Source organism: Vulpes vulpes, chromosome 4 (assembly GCF_048418805.1).
Source record: "Vulpes vulpes isolate BD-2025 chromosome 4, VulVul3, whole genome shotgun sequence".
NCBI classification, from domain to species: domain Eukaryota; kingdom Metazoa; phylum Chordata; class Mammalia; order Carnivora; family Canidae; genus Vulpes; species Vulpes vulpes.
In genome coordinates, this window is record NC_132783.1 from 80,220,377 (window position 1) to 80,242,952 (window position 22,576).

The following is a 22,576-nucleotide window of genomic DNA, read 5'->3' on the forward strand; positions in this document are numbered from 1 at the left end:
ATGGTTCAATTTTGAAACTTTGGAGGAACTTTCATAGTGTTTTCCATAATGGCTGGACCAATTTACATTCTCACCAACAGTGTCCAAAGTTTCCTTTTCTCCTTGCTAATATTTGTTATCTCCTACCTTTTTGATAATAGCCATCCAAATAGGCATTAGGTAATATCTCATTGTGGTTTTGATTTGCATTTGATGAGTGATGTTGAGCATATTTTCATATCCCTCTTGGCCATCTGTATGTCTCCTTTGGAAAAATATCTATTTAATAGTTCCTCTGCCCATTTTTTTTTAATATATATATTTTTTAATTTTTTATTTATTTATGATAGTCACAGAGAGAGAGAGAGGCAGAGACACAGGCAGAGGGAGAAGCAGGCTCCATGCACCGGGAGCCCGATGTGGGATTCGATCCTGGGTCTCCAGGATCGCGCCCTGGGCCAAAGGCAGGCGCCAAACCGCTGCGCCACCCAGGGATCCCGTTCTGCCCATTTTTAATCAGATTATTTGTTGTTGTCATTGTCATTGGCTATTCAGTTGTAAAGTTTCCTTCTACATTTTTTTTCCTTACACATTTTGGATATTCTTATCAGATATGCAGTTTACAAATATTTTCTCTTGTTCTGTAAGTGGCCTTTTAATTTTTTTGTTTCTTTGCTGTGCGAAAACTTTTTAGTTTAATGTAATGACAATAATGTTTATGTTTACCTTTATCGCCTGTGGTTTTGGTGTCAAGTTTGAAAAAATTATTGTCGGGGCAGCCCCGGTGGCGCAGCGGTTTAGCGCCGCCTGCAGCCCGGGGCGTGATCCTGGAGACCCTGGATTGATTCCTGCGTCAGGCTCTCTGTATGATGCCTGCTTCTCCCTCTGCCTGTGTCTCTGCCTCTCTCTCTCTCTTGTAAATAAATTTAAAAAAAAAGAAAAATTATTGTTATGACCTATGTCTAGGATTTCTTTCCCCCGTATGCTTTCCTTTTAAGAGTCTTACAATTTCAGGTCTTATGTTCATGTCTTTTATCCACTTTGAGTTGATTTTAGTTTATGATGTAAGATAATGGTCCAATTCATTCTTTTGCACATGGATATCCAGTTTCCTAGCACCATTTAAGAGACTATCCTTTTCCCATTATGTATTCTTGGCATTTTAATAGAAAATTAGTGGGTAGGACTGGGTTTACTTCTAGGTTCTCTATCCTGTTCTATTGATCTGTATGTCTGGGTTTTTTTTTTTTTTTTTTTTTTTTTTTGGTCAATACCACACTATCTTGATAACTATAGTTTTCTAATATAGGTTGAAATCGGAAAATGTGATGCCTCCAGCTTTGTTTTTTTGTGCTCAAGATTGTTTTAGCTTTTTGGAATCTCTTGGGTTCCATACAAATTTTAAGATTTTCTTCTATTTCTGTGAAAAAAATGCTATTGGAATTTTGATAGGTATTGTATTAAATCTGCAGATCACTTTGGATAGTATGAATAGTTCAGTAATAATTCTTCCAGTCCATAAATGAGGGCTATCTTTCCATTTATTTGTGTTGTCTTCAATTTCTTTCATCAGTGTTTTTATGCTTTTCGGTATATAGATCCTTCACTTCTTTGGTTAGATTTATCTCTAAATAATTTATTCTATCTGATGCCATAGTAAATGGGTTTGTTAATTTATTTTTTGAATAGTTCATGGTTGGTGTGTAGAAATGCAACTGATTTTTGTATGTTGATTTTTGTATTCAGCAACTTTACTGAATTCGTTTATTAGTTTTAACAGAGTTTTGCTGGGATCTTTATCATTCCTTTCCTTTTCATTTTTAAGTAGGCTCCATGGCCAGCATGGAGCCCAACATGGGGCTTGAACTCACAAACCTGAGATCAAGACCTGAGCCAAGATCAAGAGTCGGAACCTCAGCCAACTAAAACACCTAGGCACCCCAGGAGTCTTTAAGATTTCTATATATAAGATCATGTCATACAAACAGAAAATTTTACTTCCTTTCTGATTTGGATGACTTTTAGTTCTTTTTCTTACCTAATTTACTTGCTCTGGCTTAGGACATCCAGGACTATGTTGAATAGAAGTAACAAGAGTGGACACTTGTCTCTTCTTGATCTTAAAGGAAAAGATTTCTCTTTTTACCATTAAGAATGATGTCAGCTGTGGGCTTATTATGTATGACCTTTGTTGTGTTGTGGTACATTCTTTCTATACCTAATTTGTTGAGCATTTTTATCAGAAAGTATACCAAATTTTGTCAAATGCTTTTTCTGCATTTGCTGAAAGGATCGTTTGATTTATATCCTTCATTGTTAATATGGTGTATCTCACTGATTGATTCACAGATGTTGAACCATCCTTGCATCCTAGGGATAAATCCTGCTTGATCATGGTATATGATCTTTTTAATGTGCTGTTAAATTTGGTCTGCTAATATTTCGTTGAGGATTTTTACAGCGATGTTCATCAGAGATATTAGCCTATAATTTTCTTTTCCTACAGTGTCCTCATTTGGCTTTGGTATCAGAAGAATGCTGGCTTCATAATGACTTTGGAAGTGTTTCTTCCTCTTCAATATCTTGGAAGAATTTGAGAAAGATTAGTATTAATTATTCCTTCAATGTTTGGTAGAATTCACCAGTGAAGCCATCTGGCCCTGGAGTTTTACTAGTTTACTAGCTCTTGACCTGTTATTGTTCTGTTCAGATTTTCTGTCTTCATGACTCAGTCTTTGCAGGTTGTATGTTTCCAGAAATTTCTCTATTTCTTTTTTGTTACCCGGTTTGTTGGTGGATAATTGTTCATCATAGTTTCTTATGACCCTTTATATTTCTGAGATTTTGGTCATGGCATCTCCTCTTTCATATCTGCTTTTGTTTATTAGAATTATCTCTTTCCTAGACTAACTAAACATTGTCAGTTTTATTTATTTTTTAAAAAAATCAACTCTTAGTTTTACAGATATTTTCTATTGTCTTTCTAGTTTCTATTTTGTTTATTTCTGCTCAGATCTTTGTTAATACCTTCCCTCTACTAACTTTGAGCTTAATTGGCTCTTCTTTTTCTGCTTTCTTGAGGTGCAAAGTGAGATTTTTTTTAATTTGAGGTATTTTTCTTTTTTTTTTTTCTTAAAGGAGATGTTTATTACTATCTTCCTTCTGAGAACCGCTTTTGCTGCATTCCCCAAGTTTTGGTATGTTGTGTTTCCATTTTTGTTTGTTTCAAAATATTCTTTGATTTCCTTTTTTCTTAGCCCCGTAGTTGTCTTTTCAATCTAGTGTCACTACCTTCTCCTCCCTTTTCCCCTTTTCTCCTTTCAGATCATCCTTTCCAAGCTGGAAGGTCAGGGTATTGGTTCATGTCTCAGCAGCCTGAGGGGAGAGAGATATTCATTCCATTTGTTCATGGGGCCGCATTTCTGGGCAGCCATTGGGCTCCCAGCCAGCCTGTGGCTTTGCAGAGGTTATGGATTAGTGCTTTCCTAGCTAGAGCCCAGCCCCAGGTTGGTCAGCAGCATTGATTGTTTTGGTGAACAATCCCCTGAATGAGCAGCAGTCTGGTTTCCACAAAGGTGGGCTGATTTGTCACTTTCCAGTGCCCCTGGGTCAGTAGGGGCCAGGACACCCACCACTCCTTCTTGTAGTCATGGTGGGTGGAGTAGGGGTGGTCAGCTCTCTAGTCTTCACTGGAGGATGCTGTGGGCTGAGGTCAGGGCTGAGAATTTCTCATTATCTCATTAACCCCAAACCCTGAGGATTGGATGGGAGTCCCCCTCATGGGGTCCTCTCAGAGGAGGATCTCTGTGTGCAGCCCAGGAAGGACTCTCACCATCAGGCCTCTCGGCTTTTCCATGAGAACATGGGAGCCATGTTCTCATATGTCCATGGTGCATAATTCAAAATAACTGGAAAATGATATATAAAACGATAAATGCGGTAACAGCTCTATCCTAAAAAAAAAAAAAAAAAAAAAAAATCGGCCTGGAAAAACCTGGAAGAAAATAGAAATATTAACATATTAACTCTTATTTCCTCTAAGGGATGAGGCTAGGGTGCTTTTTTTTAAAACAAATATTTTATTTATTTATTCATGAGAGACAGAGAGAGAGGGGGGTGGGGAGGGAGACACAGGCAGAGGGAGAAGCAGGCTCCATGCGGGGAGGCTGACGTGGGACTCGATCCCGGGTCTCCAGGATCACACCCTGGGCTGACAGCAGTGCTAAACTGCTGAGCCACCCAGGCTGTGCTTTTTATTTTCTTTTTGATATTTTTTCCCTTAGCTCTCCAATTTTCATTTCCTTATAATCATGGAGGAAAATACCATATAAGGAAAAATAATGTCCTTTCCAACTCTAATGTAAACTATAAGACTGGCCAATGCTGAGGCTAGGGGAGCAGCCTGGCTGTTGATGGCAGCAGGAAGGGGCAGTGTGGAGAGAAAAGGTGGGAGGTAATGAAGGTCAGCTGCCAGGGGAGGTGAGTTCCCAGTTCCATTTCCTCCTTGCCAAGAGGAGGAGAAGCATTTCTCTGAGCCATACTATAACAGGGGTGGCCCCACAGGCTACCTGTTAAGTCTACAAATCCACTCGTGGTGTCAGATGAGGACAAATTAGGCTAATGACCTCACGCTCCGTTTTCAGGAAGGGGCACTGGCCATGGCCACCGCTGGCAGCAAAACATCAACAGGTGCCTGGACATAAAGAAGAGATTCTCCATCCCTGATCCTTGGCAAGGTTTCTGCTAGGAGGCCTGACTCAATGGTCAGACTCAAGTGGCTTCTCTATTTGTAGGGAGTCTAGTGGCTGTGCTCTGGGGAGCCCACCATGGAGCCCCAAGGGCGCGGGCATCAGAAGGGCAGTGTCCTGATGGTACGAGGTGAACCTGAGTGACTTCCACAACTGTCTGGGTCTCACCTTGACTGACCAGTACTCTCCAGCTTGTTCTGGGGCCTCTCTTGGGGGTACCAGGGGTGTTGGGGGAGGGCAGCTCCTGCCCATGTGTTCCCAGTTAGACAGAACTGAGTGGGACACCCAGAGGGTGTTAGGCTGTAGCTGGTATATTTGTACCCCCAGCCCTGGCCTCCTGGCCTCTATCTTTCCTCTACTGCCAAGGCAAGGGTGAGGAGTGGCCTCTTTCCTGGCCTTGATCAGAGGTTGCTGATTCCCCAACATGGAACCAGGGAACAGTGGACAGCACCCAGCCTGGCACTAGATGGTTCTGGACATACCCTTGAAGCCAGAGGTAGGAGAAAGATGACACTGTGGCCCCTTCAGTGGAGCACAGGACACACATATATCCTGCCGCCCGATGCAACAAAGTAGAAGAGGTTCTGCACTGAGATCTGGGCAGTCTCTCCCAGCTCGTGTGCTCTACCGTGGACAGCATGTGGGAGTGAGAGCTGGAGCCCCAGGTACCTGCGAAGCTGAAGCAGACCTCTTCTCCCCGCCAGGATTAAACCTGTGACTTGCGGCCAGCTTGGAGGAAGGGTCTAGCAAATATTCCAAAGAACCTTGTAGCTTTCTCTCTTCCTTTTTTCTTGCTCCCTGGGTTCTCTTTAGGCCTTGGTTGTTAGATTGAGTCCGTCTCGGTACTGGAGGCAATAGGACCCATCCCCACAGTCTGGGGCACTGAGGGAAGCCCAGAGATGCTTGTTTGGTTCACGTGCAAGGGAAGGAAGGAAGTCCTAAGCCAAGCACCCCCTGTACACCGTGAGAACTGGGCTGATTGGTATTAGTGTCAGCGGGGCTGCTGACAGCCAGGCCTCTGCAGCCTGGGTCTCAGGGGGAAAGCCCCGGAAGCTCCTTCCAGGGAAGCCAAGAGGGAGGCTCCCCCTGCTGCCCTTCCACCCTCCTCTCCTCCCCCTGCTCCTCAGTCTCTCAGCCTGGCCACCTACCCCACCCCTTGATTCCTCGTCACTTGGAAACATTGAGCACCTTTACTGGAAGCCCTGCTGTGGAGGCTTTGGATAGCTTTAAAACTAGATTTAAAAGAACAAACTAGAAAGGACAGCTCTTTGTAGCTTGCTTCTGGTGGTTTAAACAATGTGCTCTGAAAATCCTGTGGCCTTTGATGTTTGCTTACTCTTTGCCTGGTTTAGCCCAGGCCTTGTGGCCCCTGAGGCCATACCAGCCTTGCATGCGAGGTGCGTTTTCTCGCCCTAGTTGGAGCTGCTTTTGCTGCTGTGAGCTGGATTGGGGGGCTGGGGGTGGAGGGCGGGCACTAGGTGCTTGGTCTCTGAGAGCAGCAGAGGAGTCAGGATTCCCTGCTGGGGTCCACAAAACACATCCTCAGAGTGGCTCCCCCAGTCCCGCAGAACGTAGCTGAACACAGCAGAGCACTTCACAGTTAAATTCATGAGCCATGCAACCAGCTTGTCTCACTCGTTCATCTGCAGCCTTATCACGGCAAAAGGACCGTTGAAGTAACCTTACATCTCTGGTATATACCCCCCTCACACACACACACACACACACACACACACATGCATGGTGCCAAAGGCAGTGCACACACAAAAGAGCACAAGAGCCAGCATGATCCAAAGAGGTCCCCGAGGGGCCGGGGGCAGCTGCTGTCCACGCAGCCTGGGACCATCTGTTCCTCCTGCCCGTTTTGAGGGGCCTCCAGCGGGGCCTCCCTTCCCTGTGGGGGCCCAGCTCAGCTTACCAGATGGGAGGCCTGATTGTCACAGAGGCCTTTTTTGGGCTTAGCATGTTTGGAAAGTACCCAGAGACTGAGTAAGTTTGGAGAGAAAGGTCAGAGCTGCTTACTGAAGATGGAGGAAGAGCCTTTCCCCATCAGGCCACTGGGGATCCCCTCTGCTGACCCTGCTCTGGCCTCCTGCCCTCATTCCCTGACTCCTTATCTCCAGGCCTGGGGGAGTCCAAACAATATGTGACCCAGGGGAGGGCCTGGGAGGTGACCGTTGGGCTGGGGTGCAGAGGGACATGGAAGACCAGGACTGTGTCTGCAGGGCCCTGAGAGTGGACTGCAAGAAGTTGACACAGCCCTATGCGTGTGCTCCTGGATCAACCCCCCTGCACCTGTGCTCAGCCGATGACCCCCTCCCATGCCATTCAGTGCCATGAGCTCATTCCCTTGCTCTGTCCTGGGGAGTGGACTGACCCCACCCTAGCATCTTGTTTCTTAGGTGCCCCCAACCATGCCCCAGCTGGCTGGCCTGTCCCTTCATCCCCTGGAGGAGCAGGAACCCCAGATTGGAAAAGTTTCATGACCTGGGGGCCTCTGAGAAGGGTGGCCCTGAGGCCGCGGGGTCCCTGCTCTGCTCAGGTTATGTGACCAGCAAGCCCCTGCCCTGGGGTCAATATAGGACTGAGGCCGGCAAGTGCGTGCATGGTCTTTCACACGTGACAGGGGCTATCCTCTGCCCCCCGGGGCTGCTGTTAGGTTCTTGGCTCCCCTGTCCACCTTTGAGTGGCTGATCTTCCTGAGCAGAAGGTTTTCTCCTGGCCACGGAGACAGATTTCCCTGAGCTGGTTTCCTTTGTTGCCTTGACTGTGAGCACTGTGAGTATTGGGAAGGAGGCAGCTGATACACTCTCCCCCTCTTTCTGATACTGGACATGGTTTAGGGGAGATTACCCCAAATTGAACCTTGGGATTAGCTGTTTCCACTCATGATGCAATGCTATAGGGTGTGTGCCTCTTGGAAAAGGAGAGAAAGACCTATAATAATACCATGGCCTACTATGTGCCTGGCACCTTGCTGAGCACATTTGTAGCTTTAGTCTATCTAGACTCAAATCCCTATGAGGTAGAGGTTGTCCTCTCCACCTGGCAGGTGAGGAAGTAGAGGCTTGGATGCTAAAGGAGACATCTGAGGCCCGGGTGGCTGCTGGAACTGTTCTTGACCATGAGGCTTGATGGTCCTTCTCAGCCTAGTCTGATCCTCATAGCTGGAGGTTATTTCAAGGATAGGCCTGCAGGTGTGGTTCACAAGTGAGAAACTGAGGCTCAGAGAGGGCAAATAGCTGGGGTGGAGCCTGCAGTGGCAGGACCAGGCCTGGGACCCAGGGCCCTGTTTGCCCAGCAGCGCCTGCAGGCGCCTCCCCAGGGGATCGTCTGGCTCCAGAGCCAAGAATGCCCCCTTTGTGCCAGCACAATCTCTGGTGATCCGAGGGCCTCCCTGCTCTGAAAGCCCTGATTGTGGCTCAGAGTGTGGGGTTGGGCCGCCCACACTCCCGCCCCCGCCCCTTCCCGCTGTGGGGCCTTTTGTGCTCCTGGATTTCAGCACAACAGCCGGGCTGTTGATCCAGAAGGCCCAGCGTGACCGGGAGAGGGCGATGTGCCAGCGCTGCTCCCCATGGGGCTGGGCCCCACCCGAGCTCGGAGGGGGCCCTGGCCAGGGCCCTGCAGCAATGAAGCGTGGCCCATGGGGGAAATCAGGAGAGCTGATTCCCAGTCCTGGCCTGACCCCCCCCGCCCAGCCTGCTCTGGGCCCCAGGAGAGTCAGCCGCCCTCTCTGGGCCTCAGTGTCCTTATCCGTAGCACAAGAGCTCAGGCAGAGAAGAGTGCAGAGGGGTCTGGAGCACAGAGACTCAGCTGGGGCCTGTCTTTGGGCGGAGGAAAGGGCACCAGGCCGGAATCTGCCCAGTTCTGGCCGGGTGCCATCTCTTGGGGCCTGGGCTCTCTGATCTGTATAGGAAAGGGGGTGAATCACTCCTGCTCAGACATGGCAAAGGGACCCAGGCCTCAGAGGGGCACCGGGGCGGGGAGAGGGTATGTGGGCAGGGAGGCGGTGAGGTGTTCCTGCAGGTGGGGTGGGGGCTACCTGGCCATGTGGGCACCCTGTTCCAGGCCTGAGTTCTGGGAGATCTTGGGTTGGACTTTGAGGGGGTGGGGTGTGGCCTGGTTTTTTTGTAATGTCTCCATTCAAAATAGACCATCGACCTTCTGAATGACAACATTCGAAGAGGAATCGAGAACTACTATGATGATCTGGACTTCAAAAACATCATGGACTTTGTTCAGAAGGAGGTGAGCTAGGTGCCGTGGGTCAGAGGTGCACCTGCCGAGCCCTTTGCCCCTGGCTCGGGACACTGCTCAAGAGGGTGAGGGTGAGGGAGCAGTGGCTTATCCATTCCCAAAGCAAGTGGCTGGCCAAGTTGGGAGGCAATGGCGGGCCATGGATGGGTGTGAAGGCCGGGGCCTGACCTTCTTAACCACTCTTCTGCCCACATGCCTGGCCCAGAATATCCTTACCCTTGTGTCCCTCTTTAGTTACTTAGCTATTCCCCCATCCAAAAAAAAAAAAAGAAGAAGAAGAAGAAGAAGAATATCAGCTCTAGCCACAAGCCACTTTGCAGGATCCCAGGGTACCCTTCTCCAAGGGGCAGAGATACTTCTTCCTTGGGGTGGGAAAGACCTCCAAGGTGCTCAGTTCAGACACCTTTCTGCTGAATCTCTTCAGTGACAGGGAGCTCACTCCCTGCCAAGTCAGGGACAGCCCTGAGGTAGAGAGAGCACTCTTTCCTGATTCCACTTCCCCCTGCATAGAGGAGCAAAACACGACTTCTCCTTTTCCTCCATAGCATTTTTTGAATACAGTGATTATCATTTGGGGACACTGACCCTCCCCACTAAGGTCCACCCATGTCTGTTGGTGTTATAATAATAGCAGTGGCAGGCCAGCACTGCCCGGGATGGCATCTACACATCGATCTCACTTAGTCCTGAGCTTCAGGTTCTCAACTGCAGGGCGGGGGGGGTGGGGGGGGGTACAGGTGGTCCCTTCCTCTTGATGTCTCGATGTCGTTGTGACATTGCCTTGACTCAACATGGAAGTTCTTAGAGTAGTGCCAGGCACCTTAGAGGAGTGACAGGGAAGTCCTTAGAGCAGTGCCAGGCACCTTAGAACAGTGACAGGGAAGACCTGTCCTGTGAGTACCGCTGCCGCGTTCTAGGGGTAGCAAGCAGAAGGTGAGGGCCGTGGGCCCACTCGGTCCTGACAGTGCTTCCTGGGACATGGCTTTGGGGGCTTCGGCTGGCCTGGTTCCCGTGCTAGCCCTCAGTGAGAACCAAACCTCACCGCGCCCAGGGCCACCCGTGGTGGCCACTCCCTTGGCTCAGGTCCTCGCTGTAGTCACAACAGGTGCAGCCTCTGGGAGGCCCCTCTCTGCCAGGGGTGTGTCGGCCAGCTCTGGCCATCGGGCATGAGTGAAATGTGATGTTTTTATTGGAACCGGCCTTCCAGTGGCTTGGGATTTCATTTCTCCTGGGGTGGGATGGGGGGTGACTCATGCTTGGTGCCAAGCCCCAGGCTGAGTGCATCATGCGTGGCCTGACTTGGTAATCCTCGGCTCAGCTGTGCAAAGCTGGCAGTGCTCCTCCTGCTTTGCAGATGAGGCTGTGAAGCCCAGAGAGGCTGGTCGACTTGCCCAGAGTCACACGGCGACAGATGGTAGCATGAGGAATTGAATGGACTGCAAAGCGAATGCCCTTGGAACTGCACCCAGCTGGGCTGGGGTGCGGGGGGCAGGAGCTTCCAGGTCTCAGAAGCTGACAGCCTGAATGGCTCTGTGTTTCTGCAGGGACCTCTGACCCTATCACTCCCCTAGCTAACCCCCTCCAGTGACCCCCCATCACAGAATATGATCCCAGCTCCCCACCCATTCTGACCGACTAGACTTTGGCATGGTGCGGCCTAGGCCGGCCGCCCCACCTCATCCCTCCCCTCCTGCTCGCCCCGCTCCAGACACCCTGGCCTCCGTGCCTGCCACCAACACAGAGCTCACTCATCCTATGCGGGGCCTGTTGCCTGGCTTTTTCCTGCTATTCATGTTTCAGATTAAATGTCATCTCTTCAGGGGGGGCCTCTCCTGACCTCCCAACATACAGCTGCCCCCCCAGCTCCCTTCTCCCCTTTCCTGTGCCCCTGGGACATAGCATTACCCACTAGCCTTTCCATGCAGCAGTTACTCACTGTCTCCCCAGCACAGTGCCCACAAGCATGCCTGGCACACACCCACCTCTCAGTGGAGTCACTGCTTCCCTGGGCAGAGGGGCAGCGTGGGGAGAAGCTAAGCTAAGGGGGGAATGAGGCCCACCTTGCTGCCCCTTCGGCCCTGACCCCGAGGCAGGACGTGAGGAGGGTGCATGCCCCTTTGCTAAGGGCTGATAGACAGAACTGGGCTGGGGGCAGGGGCAGGGGGTGCTAGGGGCCCCTGGGAATGCCTCCTGGGCTGTGGGGGCATCCATAGACTCCTTCTCTCTGGGGCCTTCAAGGGTTGAGCCACTGCCCTGGGATGTGGAGATGGAGGCATCAAGGGAGACTTTCCCTCCAGTATCTAGTCCCCCTGGTAGCTGCCCAGCCTTGGCTTGCACGCCTCTCCAGTGACGGGGTGCTCATTACCTCCCAGGCAGCTGGGCCAGGAAGCACAGGAGTACCTGACACCTGCAGCCTCGGGGGCCCCCCTGCCCCCAGGTGACCCGAGCGTAAACCCCAGGGTGGTGTCCCGGTGGAGCCCCTTCCTGGTGTGGGCCTGGGACCCCATGGTGACAGCAGCCCTCTCCCCACTTGCCTTCCTCTCAGTTTAAGTGCTGTGGCGGGGAAGACTACCGGGATTGGAGCAAAAACCAGTACCACGACTGCAACGCCCCCGGACCCCTGGCCTGCGGGGTGCCCTACACCTGCTGCGTCAGAAACACGGTACCTGCCGCTCCTGGGGCCGCCCGGCCCATCGGGAAGTGGGCTGGGGGGGCAGGAGGCGGTGGCCCTGGAGACTCAGGCCGTGGGAAGGGCTACATGTGGGGGCGGGGGTGCGGGCGGGGAAGGCCGGCTTTGCCAGGAGTGGCCATTAATGGTCTTTGAACAATTGCCACGTGCAGGCCCGTCCTGGGCTCTCTAGCAGCATCACACATTCAGCTCCTTCCACAGCACCGTGGGGTGGGGCTTGTTGCTTTGCCCCCTGCACAGATGAATTGACTGTGACTCTGGGACACCAGAGCGTCAGGTGCCTGCCTCGCCCAGGGTTGGCGGGGCTGGGATGAAATGCAGGCCACCATCGTGGCACCCGGGCTCTGGACTCCTACCTGGGTCGGGTGAGGCGTGGAGAGGGTCCAGGCCAGAGGGAGCTTAGCAGGGTGGCTGGCTCGCAGCCTTCGCTGGAGGGCACCTGGGAAGGGGTCTGGCGATGTACATGCCAGCCCTGCCTCTCCCCAGCAGGATCCCCACTCAGCTCTTCACCTCCATGACCGCTTGGGGGGCTGTCCCACGGAGTCCCCGCTTACCGATGAGTGGCTTCGTCAGTCCTCTGTGTTGTTGGACTCATGTGTCCAAAACTGCCTCGTCTCTGGATTGGAATGAGGTGGCGAGCTTTGCAATTACTCATGCCCTGAAGAGTCATGGAAAATTTCTTTTCGAACATCTCTACCCTTCTGTGCCCACTCCTGGATTCTGTAAACCACGCAGCTGCCGGTGGGGGTGCAGGCCTCGGCCATGAGTCAGGGAGCCGGTGCCAAGTGCACAAGCCCTAAAAAAGCCTGGACCAGGAGGGAAGATTTGTTTAGAAATTTTAGCTGCCATTTTAGGATAACTTTCTGGGAAGGGGGAGTGCTGGGTAAGAGCCTGGCGTTTTCAGAGAAGCCTGTGGGGGGTGATCCTGAACTTCAGCCCCTAGGAAAGTGGCACCTGAATGTCCATGTCAAGCTGTCCAAGCCTACATGTATTCATTCATTCAACAGATATTCATCGAGACCATTCATGCCAGATGTGATTCTAGGTTCTGGGGGTACATACAGAAAACACCTGGAAAACTCTCTGTCTGCATGGAACTGGTGTTCTAGTCAGGAAGACTGACAAAATACACGAGTGAGAGGCAGTATGCTTGAAGGTGGTAAATGCTAAGGAGAAAAATAAAGCAGGGAGGTGGAGGATTGCAATTTTAGATACCGAAAAAGTAGGTTCTCAGTAAAACCCCGAAGGAAGTGAAGGAGTGGGCCATGCATATCTGGGGGATGGACATTCCTGGCAAAGGGAACAGCAAGTGCAAAGGCCCTCAGGTGGGAATTGCCCTGGTGCATTTGAGAAACAGCACAGAGACCAATGTGGCTGGAGCAGAGTGGGCGTCACGGAGAACAGTAGCATATGAAGTCAGGGAGATGACAGGTTCCCTGAAGGCCGTGGTCAGGACTTTGGTATTCCCATGAGTGGTGAGGAGTCCATTGAAGGGCTTTAGTAGCTGAGTGGCGGTGGATCTGACTCCGGCTTTACCAGGGTCCCTCTGACTGCTGTGGGGGCCAGAGGTGGACATGGGGAGTCTGCAGCAGTCCATGTGTCACAGGTCCCAGGCTGTCAGGGAAGCAGGCCCTGAGATTCTGGTTGGCAAGCAAGATCTGCAGGTTGAGTCAGCAAGCTGGGCATCGAGGAGGGCCAGTGGTTTAGTTCCAGGCTGGGTACAACAGCCCAAGAACCAGGAGAGCAGATGTGCCTGGCAGGTTCAAGAGCCAGGAAGAGCCAGTGTGGCGGCTCAGGTCTGCATCAGGCAGGCAGGAAGAAAGGGAGGATTCCCTAGGGGACTGGCAGCCCTTTTGTTCTATTCATACCTTCCACTGATTGGGTGAGGCCCACCCACTATAGGTAGAACCATCTGCCTAACTCAGTCTACTGATTCAAATGTCAATCTCATTGAAAGGCACCTTCGCAGAAATACCCAGAATAATGTTTGACTAAATATCTAGGCACCCCAAGGCCCAGGTTACTTGACACATAAAATTAACTGCATGTGACAATCACCACAGGAGACTGGCAGCCAAGGCTCCTGCTGAATGTGCTCCCACCATTGCAGGGGGTCCAGGAAGCTCCTGGAATTCCATCGCATCAGGCCAGAGAAGACAGAGGCTTTAGCCGAGGTAGTAAAACTTGGTCAGATTCTGGCTCTGTTTTATATATAAGGCAACAGGATTTGCCGACGGATCAGATGCAGGAAGTAGGAGAAAGAGAAATCAAGGAGGGCTCCCAGATTTTGGCCTGAGCCACAAGGAAAGATGGGGCTGCCACTGCCTGAAAGGGGAGGACAGCAGGGATGAGCTCAGTGTGGACAGGTAGACTGTGTGTGATGTCAAAGAGGCACTTGGATCTAGAGCGTTTGGGAGAGAAGTCAAGGTATCAACACGCATGCCACCCGCAGAGAAATGGACTATAGAGCCGGCATCTGGGTGGGAACCCGAGGTGGAGACGCGATGCTCACCTACTGGGGTACCTGTTGTCCTGTACTACAAAACCACCGTGGGTTCTCCTTAGAAAAGAGGGTGTTTCCTCCCTTTGTGAATCTGTGCATGAATTTGTATACCAGTCTATTTATTGTACACTCTTTTCATTTAGCCACAGATCTGAATGAACACACAAGAGAAAAAAATTAAAAAAAAATTAGAAACTAGAGCCTTGTGCTTGGTGGTTTAGAGCTTCCTGGCAGCCAGAGGAAAAGGGGACATATGGTCTGTTACGTTGCTACTGTTCAACAGAAGAAAGCAAACCCGTTCTTCAGGGAAAGTCACTTTTCCCCCTAGCTCTCAGCTTTAAAAGGAATGTCTCTGATCGTCTCCTGCAGAGGATTTGAAGCAACAGAGTTCACACAGGCCTGTGAAATGTGCTTATCCTGCGGGATGTCCCCAAGACTCGCTGGTGTGGAGGGCAGTTTGCCTCTACATTGAATGGCCTCTGACAGCCATGCCTGTTGAGCTCTTGTGTCCAATTTTTAGAGCTATCCACCCTCTCATTTTTGGTTACCCTTTGGGGGCCTGTCCCTGCAGGCCTCTCTTTCCCTTCCCCCTGGCTTCTCAGACCTCAGACAACCCAGCTCATCAGGCCTGTGCCGGATGAGAGGAAGCACACATGAAGAACCCTTGTAAACTTTGCCATGTCCGGCTTTGGGATGATTGGGAGTCCCCTTCCTGACCGCCTGTCCGTGGCCCTGTCCCAGGGGGAAAAGGCCACCACAGAGTGGCTCTCAGGACCTGTGCACCATCAGCAGAGCCTCTGGAGTAGAGTGGTTCTGTGATCAAACCTAAGCAGGCTTTACCTTTAGGAAAGAGCATGGATGCCTCGTCCCGCCCTCCTTAGAGGGGACTCTCCTAGAAGGGGAGGCGAGTCCGGAGGAGGGGTCCGGGCTCTGGGCAGTGGCAAGGAGGCCTCTGCCAGTTGCACGTCTGCTCCCTGAGGGCAAGAGAAACACCCTATTTTCTAAGGAGAACGCACCTGGGGCTCTGTCCCCAGAACTGGAAGCACAGTGCAGAGTAGTTACTCTTGTCACCTTCTATGTACCGTGTGGTTGACTCACTTATTAGGTTCATTGTGAGTTTCCCTTTCTAGAATGTCAGTTCCATGAAGGCAAAGACTTTCTTCGTTCCCCTACATTCCCAACACCTAGAACAGTGATTGGCACATAACAGGTGTTCGGTTAATATTTGTTCAGGGAACGACTGAAAGAACAAACACGAAAGGTAGAAAACACCGTTCCTGTCCTCCTGTCATGCACCTGCTTTCCAGGCCTGACCCTCTCTGTGGGGGTTGGGTTCACTACCTAGAGGAGTCACAAAAGCTGGCCCACGTTAAGCGGATGCTGGGTGTATTTGGGTCTACCTGGGGCACAGTCTAGACTGAGGGAGTTTATTTTGCCCGCAAGCCAGGTCCTGACAACTGAGCTGAGGCCTGAGGTCCAACTCACTCTTTTGGAAGGAGAGTAGACCGCCTTCCTTGCCCTCCCGGGGCCAGGATCATGTCCAGAGTCCCTCCAGCCGGCGCCCCTGTGTTCCTCTATGTGTCCAGCCCTGAGATAAGGCCTCGATGAGTATATCTCACTGTATGTTCAAGACAGCCCCATGATGTGGGTTCGCTGAGCACCACTGCTTTATGGAAGAGGCCGAGGAATTCATTCATTCATTCATTCATTCATTCATTCATTCAACAAATACTTATCTAGTGTCCTGGGACAGCACATCTGAGATTGGCCACTGAGCTCCTGAGTAGCAAAGCAGGATCCAGAGCAGGCAACATGATACCAGAGGCCACGCTGGCCACTCTGCTGCTCCTGCATCACTGCTGGCACCCAGGGCACCCACCCCACAGCGGCTTCCAGTTGCATGTGGGAGGGTGGGACTGGGGCATCTAGCTTCCTCTCACTTTGTAGGAGGAGGGGGAGACCATACAGGGCACGGACAGTGAGAAGTACCATCCCCCCCGCGCCCCCGACTTAGGCCTGCTGGGAAGGGATTTGACGGTGTCCAGGGCCGACCACAGCTTTCCCCGCACCGAGGGCAGGCAGCAGCTGGGCGCTCCTGAGAGCAGCTCTTCCCAGGAAGGCTATGGGTGGCACTTGGACCAGTAGGATGGCAGTCTGCCGGGGCGGGAAGTGTGGTCGGAGGCCCCGGCCTTGTCCTCAGGGAAACCACAGCTGGCTGGGGGCCCGGCTGTGGTCTGGGGTTTCCTTCATAAGAGCCAGTGGAGCAAGAACAGCCGGGCCCCGACCTCTGAGACTGTGCATCACCCTGTCAGCAGAGCCCCGGCCCTGGGGCGCCTGCAGCAGGGGAGCCTGGGACAGCACGCTTTTCTCTGGGGTCCTGGGCCGCTGCTGGTACAGGAGTGGTCCTCCTACCCAAATGCCACAGACCTAGCCTCCCCATCTTTCCTCCTGGGCATTTTTTAGGTGAGGAGGGGGGTCCTGGGGGAGGGAGGTTAAGATGCAGACTCCAGCCAGACTGCCTGGGTGGGAGTCTCAGCTTCATCCATACTGGCAGTGCCACTCTGTGCCCCAATTCTTACATCAGGAAAAAGGGGGGAATAATAGTCCTTCATGGGAAGCCCTGTGTAAGGCGGCAGCTAATACACATTTTTGTTTCAGACAGAAGTGATCAACACCATGTGCGGCTACAAAACTATTGACAAGGAGGTAATGTCTTTGAAATCTCTTCCCTTGAGAAGGGTCGCTCTTCCTGTCCCATCACCAGTGATGGGAGGGGTTCTCTGGGGTGGGGCCCCTGGCTCGGAATAGGAGTCAGGGACTGCCAGAGTTTTCCAACTGTGCCCAGACACCGAAGGACTCAGGGAGCCAAGAGTCCCCCAGGCTGAGAGGGCCTGCCCTCCTGCATTTGCTGAGCACCTACGAGGGCTTCTCTGTGTGAGGCCACCAAGCCTTGCCGGTGCCCCCAGCATGCCTGTGTGCCCAGCTGTGCCCACACCAGCTTGCCTTGGGGCTCTGCTGGGCTAGGAGTGATGCTAGGGTGATGCTGAGAAGGGAGCTAAAAATCATGACGACTTGAGATGACTGTGAGTTTTGAGTCTCAAAGTGAGGCCCCTGGACCAGTAGTGACAGCAACTCTGGGAACATATTAGAAATGCACGTTTTGGGGGTGGAGCCCAGCAGGTGCTTCTGACACACATTCTGGTTGGAGAGCCATAGACTGGCGGGGGTTCTCAAGCCATCAGACCCAATGGTCAGGTTTTATAATGATCATCTAGTAATGCCTTAGTGATATCTCGAAATGAAATTCACAGACAATATAATCTACCCACACACCTAACTTCAGAACAAGTGACAGAGCTGAAGTAAAAAGAGAAATAGAACAATTTACAATCATGTAACATTTCATGTGGAAATGCTCAGGCATTAGATGCAACAGGAGACACATCGAAGCAGTTAGGTGTTTGCACCATAAGATGTAGCTGACACCTGGTTGGCTGGGGTTGGGAGGGGGAGAGTTGTGTTGACAACATGAATATCATGGGCATTATTTAAAAAAAAATTTTATTCAAATTCAATTAATTAACATATAGGGTATCATTAGTTCCAGAGGTAGAGTTCAGTGACTCATCAGTTGCAAAGAATACCTGGTGCTCGTTCCATCATGTACCCATCACCCAGTTATCTCATCCCCCCTCCAGTAGCCCTCAGTTTGTTTCCTAGAGTTAGGAGTCGTTTATAGTTTGCCTCCCTCATGGGTATTATTTTTGCCATGGACATAGTCTTTAAAAATGGTGGACAATTGTTGATAAAATTCCAAGCAAAATACAATATAATCATTCTTTAATTTACATTCTTTAATTTAGTAGTATTTCTGCAAAGTTATATGCAGTAGATATATGTGTGTGTGCCGTGTATTTGTGCACGGGAAAACCACGCAGAAAACACTTTGGTTTTTATAAGCCCCTGGAGTTGGTCTTTTGGTTCAGCTAATTCTGGGTGGGTTTTCAGCCGTCTAGGTGCCCCCAGGGGGCAGGTAGGCAGGTAGACAGGGCAGTTGCCTGTGAAGTAGGATTGCCCTTAGCTCCACGGTCCCTCAAGCCCCAAGCCCAACTGCTGTGACAACCAGAAGTGCCACCAGCCTGTCCTTAGTGCTCTCTAGGGAACAATACTGCCCGCGGAGACTCAATGGTCTAGAGCCACCTGCTCCTATGGTATGTGAGACACTGGAGGCTCAGGGAGGTGGAGGGCCTTGCCTGGACCTCGAGTGAGCAGCAGAGTTGGCACCGGGGCTCTGCGAGGCGAGGTGTCAGCCAGGCTCCTCCTCGTGCAGCGCCTCAGCGTGCAGGACGTCATCTACGTGCGGGGCTGCACCAACGCCGTGCTCATCTGGTTCATGGACAACTACACCATCATGGCAGGCCTCCTGCTGGGCATCCTGCTCCCCCAGGTGGGCTGGTCTCCCCTCCCCTCACCCAGGGAGGGAAGCTGGAAGTGGAATGGTGGGCAGGGTGCCGGTTCAGAGTGTGGCTTGGGTATTACAGAGAGCAGAAGAGGTACAAAGGGGTGGGAAGAAGGCTCTTGTACCATCTGGGCTCACCATTGGAGGGCGGGAGGGCTGGCAAGAGAGGGCAACTGGCAAGAGGTTTGCTTGTGAAGCTCTTCCAAGTGCTTCACAGCCACGGTCTTCTTCATTCTGAGAGTAGATACCATCATCATGCCCATTTCACAGAGGAGGAAACTGAGGCTTGGCAAGGTTCAGTGTCTCGCCCAAGGTCCCCTAGACAGTGAGCGGCATTGCTGGCATGGAGACAGGAGTCCCAGGATGGAGGTGCCTCCTCCCAAGGGAGGGTCTCTGGGATTTCCTGGGACGTGTACAGAAGGGCCCGGGCTGGGGGCCACCGGGAGAGCCACCTGGGTCCCCAGCAGGCTCGCACCCACCCTACCCTTTCTCCTCAGTTCCTGGGGGTGCTGCTGACATTCCTGTACATCACCCGGGTGGAGGACATCATCATGGAGCACTCGGTCACCGACGGGCTCTTGGGGCCTGGCACCAAGCCCAGCGTGGAGGCGGCAGGCACAGGATGCTGCATGTGCTACCCCAACTAGCGCCCCCATCTGGGCCAGCAGCTGGGCAGGACCGTGCCGCGACAGCACCACTCGGGCCACATGACAGTGGCTGGACAGGACTGTGGGTCCTCTCCCCACACTGGGCACTGACCAAAGCCCCAGCCGAGTTTGGGGGGCCTGCTCAGGCCTCCCGCGGCCACGGCCTCTCGGGGGAGCCGAGGCCCTCCCCGGGGCCGGGTCCTGCACCTGCCCGGCCTCCTGGGCGTGGGGAACAAGGACGCCCCTTCAGCAGGCCTGGGCCCCCGGGAAGGGGGTGCCGAGCGCTCAGCTCAGGGCCCATCTGGTTTCTGGCAGTGCCGTGGCCTGTGGTGTTTCGGCCCCCGTGAGGGCAATCTTGTAGTAAAATGAGCACGAAGGAGAGCACGTGTGGTGGCAGGTGTGTGGGCCCCAGGGTCCCTGGAGTCCCTCGGCCACGACCCAGAGGCCAGGTTGGGCGCATTTCGCAGCCTCCCAGGGTCCTTGAGCCCTCCCCAAGGCTGCTGCTTTGCTGACCCCGTTTTTTATGTGATTTTTGTAACATTCATTTTGTACACAGTTAACAGGAGTTTCTGACTAATCAGAGCTGGGTGTTGCCCACACGCCCCACTCTTGCCCCTCCAAGCCCGTTTATTAATCAAACAATAAAGACGTGATTTTTTTTTTTTTAATGTTTCATTTGTGCTGTTTGGGTCAGGAGGGGGTGGGGAAGTCCTCCGCTTGGGCCTGGAAGCAAGGACTGAAGGGGGCACCCTGGGGCCAAGCTCTGGGAAAGTTAGTGACCCTGCGGCCCTGGGGGATTGGCAGCTGCCTGGAGACAGCGGCTCTGGGTTTGGGATGGCCTGTCCCAGTCTTCGCGGCTTCTTACAAGAATGGCTTTTCCCAGCTGTGCTTGTGGGCTGGGCCTGGGGCCTCCCCTGCCTGGCCTTCCTGCTAGGGATCTGCCTGTGGGGGGAGGCAGAGATGACCACGCTGGGAAACGGAGGCAAAACCACTCCTGGCAAGAGGCTCCTCCTCCTCCGGGAAGCCAGGCAGGTGGGAACTAGGAAAGTCAGGGGTCTGGCGAGGAGCTGCACCTGCAAACCCACCGGCAGCTCTGAATCCTGAGAGCCCCTCCCTGCAGCAGTAAGGGAGTGGGGGAAGGGCGGTGGCTCCCTGCCTGGCAAAGCTTGGTGCCCGTCGCCCTCTGCTGGAAATGGCAGGACCTGCAGGGGCCAGCCCCACCCCCCCTTCCTGCTCCAAAGACCTGGGTTCCAGATTTCCCAAGAGGGTCTTAACAGAGCAATAGACTGCAGCGGGGCGAGCCCCACGCCTGAAGAACGCAGTCTGCGGGTGCCAGCCAGGGAGCCGCCCACACGCCCAGAAGTTCAGAGGTTGGAGGCTTGAGTGGTCTGGTGGGTGTGGTGAAGGGCAGGAGCCGGGCAGCCCGGGTGGCCCAGCGGTTTAGTGCCACCTTTGGCCCAGGTCGTGATCCTGGAGTCCCAGGATCGAGTCCCACGTCGGTCTCCCTGCGTGGAGCCTGCTTCTCTCTCTGCCTGTGTCTCTGCCTCTCTCTCTGTCTCTGTGTCTCCCATGAATAAAAAAAAAAAATCTAAAAAAAAAAAAAAAAAATAAAGTGCAGGAGCGGCCTTGTGAAAGCACAGACTAGCTAACAACAGCAATCATGCTGCGAACATCCTCGGTGCCCGAACCCATGTGAGCACTTCACAGCTACCGGCCCCTGGAAGTCGCAAGATCGTGTGGGGTCCCTCTTGCTATGTCCATTTTATTGATGGAGAAACCAGGGCATGTTGAGTCACTTGTGCACCCAGCCGGCAGGCGGCCAAGCCATGCTGGGAACCCGGGAGGAATCTCATGGGCGCCCAGGCCCCTGTGTTTCACTGCCTCTGTCACCGGGTGTGCACACGGGCATGCTACCGGGTGTGCAAAGCACCGATGGCTACTAGTGCAACTGCCCCCACGGGATGGACACGGCAGCTGCTGCTCTCTGCCTGGTCCCTGTTCTGACCTCTACACGTGAGCCCAGGTCATACTCGCATCCGGCTGGTGGCCTCTGGGCTCTCCGGCTCCAGCTAATTCTCCGAGGATTGTCTCCCGGCAGCTGTCTGGGGGCAGCGAGCTGGCAAGGCACCGAGCAGCTGTGGGACTGCTGAGTGTGCTCATCCCAGGTCCTGTCACCCTGTAACCTGAACACCTCTGGTCACCTTATCCTCCCTCTTTGTGCCACCTGTGCAGACAGCCCTCTACCTGACACTGCTGCTGGTGTGGGGCAGGGGTCCTGGGTGGGTGGCTACAGATGGCTGAGCTCTAGAAAGCACAGTGGGGACACACAGAGAGGACTTTTTAGGTCCTGTGGTTGGGATGCTCCTCCTCTTGCACTTGTTGGTGCTCAAAGCCAACAACATCCCCCTGGACCCCTCAACTCACAGGAATGGATGAATGACCTTTGAGATGAATCCTTTTCCCTCACCATGGCACATACAAGAAAATGGCCATATTGTCGCAGCCCACAACAGTTGTGGAACTGGAGGAGATGTGTAGACTTTAATTTTGGACTTTTTGTTGTTGTTGTTATGCAATTATAAGAAAAACAGAACAATCAAATGCCTTTGGGAAGGCAGGCTTTGAAGGCAATTTCCAAATATAATATTCCCCCAAACTTATTTTTGAGATGTACTCTGTGTAAAACAAACCACACATTTGTAAAAGATTATTATTTATTTGAGAGAGAATGAGAGAGGGAGAGAGAGAGAGAGTACACAGAGGAAGAGGGAGAAGCAGACTCCCCACTGAGCAAGGAGCCCATCGTGGGGCTTGATTCCCAAGAATCATGGCCTGAGCCAAAGGCAGACACTTAACCGACTCAGCCACCCAGGTGCCCCTAAACCGCACATTTTTAAAAGAGATTTTATTTATGTATTCATGAGAGACACAGAGACAGAGAGAGAGGCAGAGACATAGGCAGAAGGAGAAGCAGGCTCCAAGCAGGGAGCATGACATGGGACTCAATCTCAGGACTCCAGGATCACACCCTGGGCTGAAGGCGGCGCTAAACCGCTGAGCCACCCGGGCTGCCCTAAACTGCACGTTTAAAGGGACAAACCTATCATTAAGGAAACCATCACCACAATCAAGATAATGAACATTTTCATCTCACTAAAAAAAGTTTCCTCTTGCCCCTTGGGAATCCCTTTTTTTTTTTCTTTGTAACTGGACTTTTAGGGAATCCCTTCTTGACAGCCCTCCCCACCACACCCCTGCTCCATCTCCAGGCCATCATGGGTCTGCTTTCCATTT

At 52.4% G+C, this 22,576-nt stretch overlaps 1 protein-coding gene across 2 annotated transcripts in view; it reads left to right on the forward strand.

The window, feature by feature from the left end:
* Positions 1 to 19,946, forward strand: part of TSPAN15 (tetraspanin 15) — a 49,203-nt gene extending 29,257 nt beyond the window's left edge. For both annotated transcript variants that reach the window (XM_072756214.1, XM_072756215.1), the window contains 5 exons: positions 8,880 to 8,975; positions 11,530 to 11,646; positions 16,835 to 16,882; positions 18,507 to 18,623; positions 19,133 to 19,946. In XM_072756214.1, the coding sequence (XP_072612315.1) occupies positions 8,880 to 8,975; positions 11,530 to 11,646; positions 16,835 to 16,882; positions 18,507 to 18,623; positions 19,133 to 19,282 (528 nt within the window). In that variant the 3' untranslated portion in view covers positions 19,283 to 19,946. The remainder of the gene's footprint in view (positions 1 to 8,879; positions 8,976 to 11,529; positions 11,647 to 16,834; positions 16,883 to 18,506; positions 18,624 to 19,132) is intronic.
* The last annotated feature ends 2,630 nt before the right edge of the window (positions 19,947 to 22,576 follow it).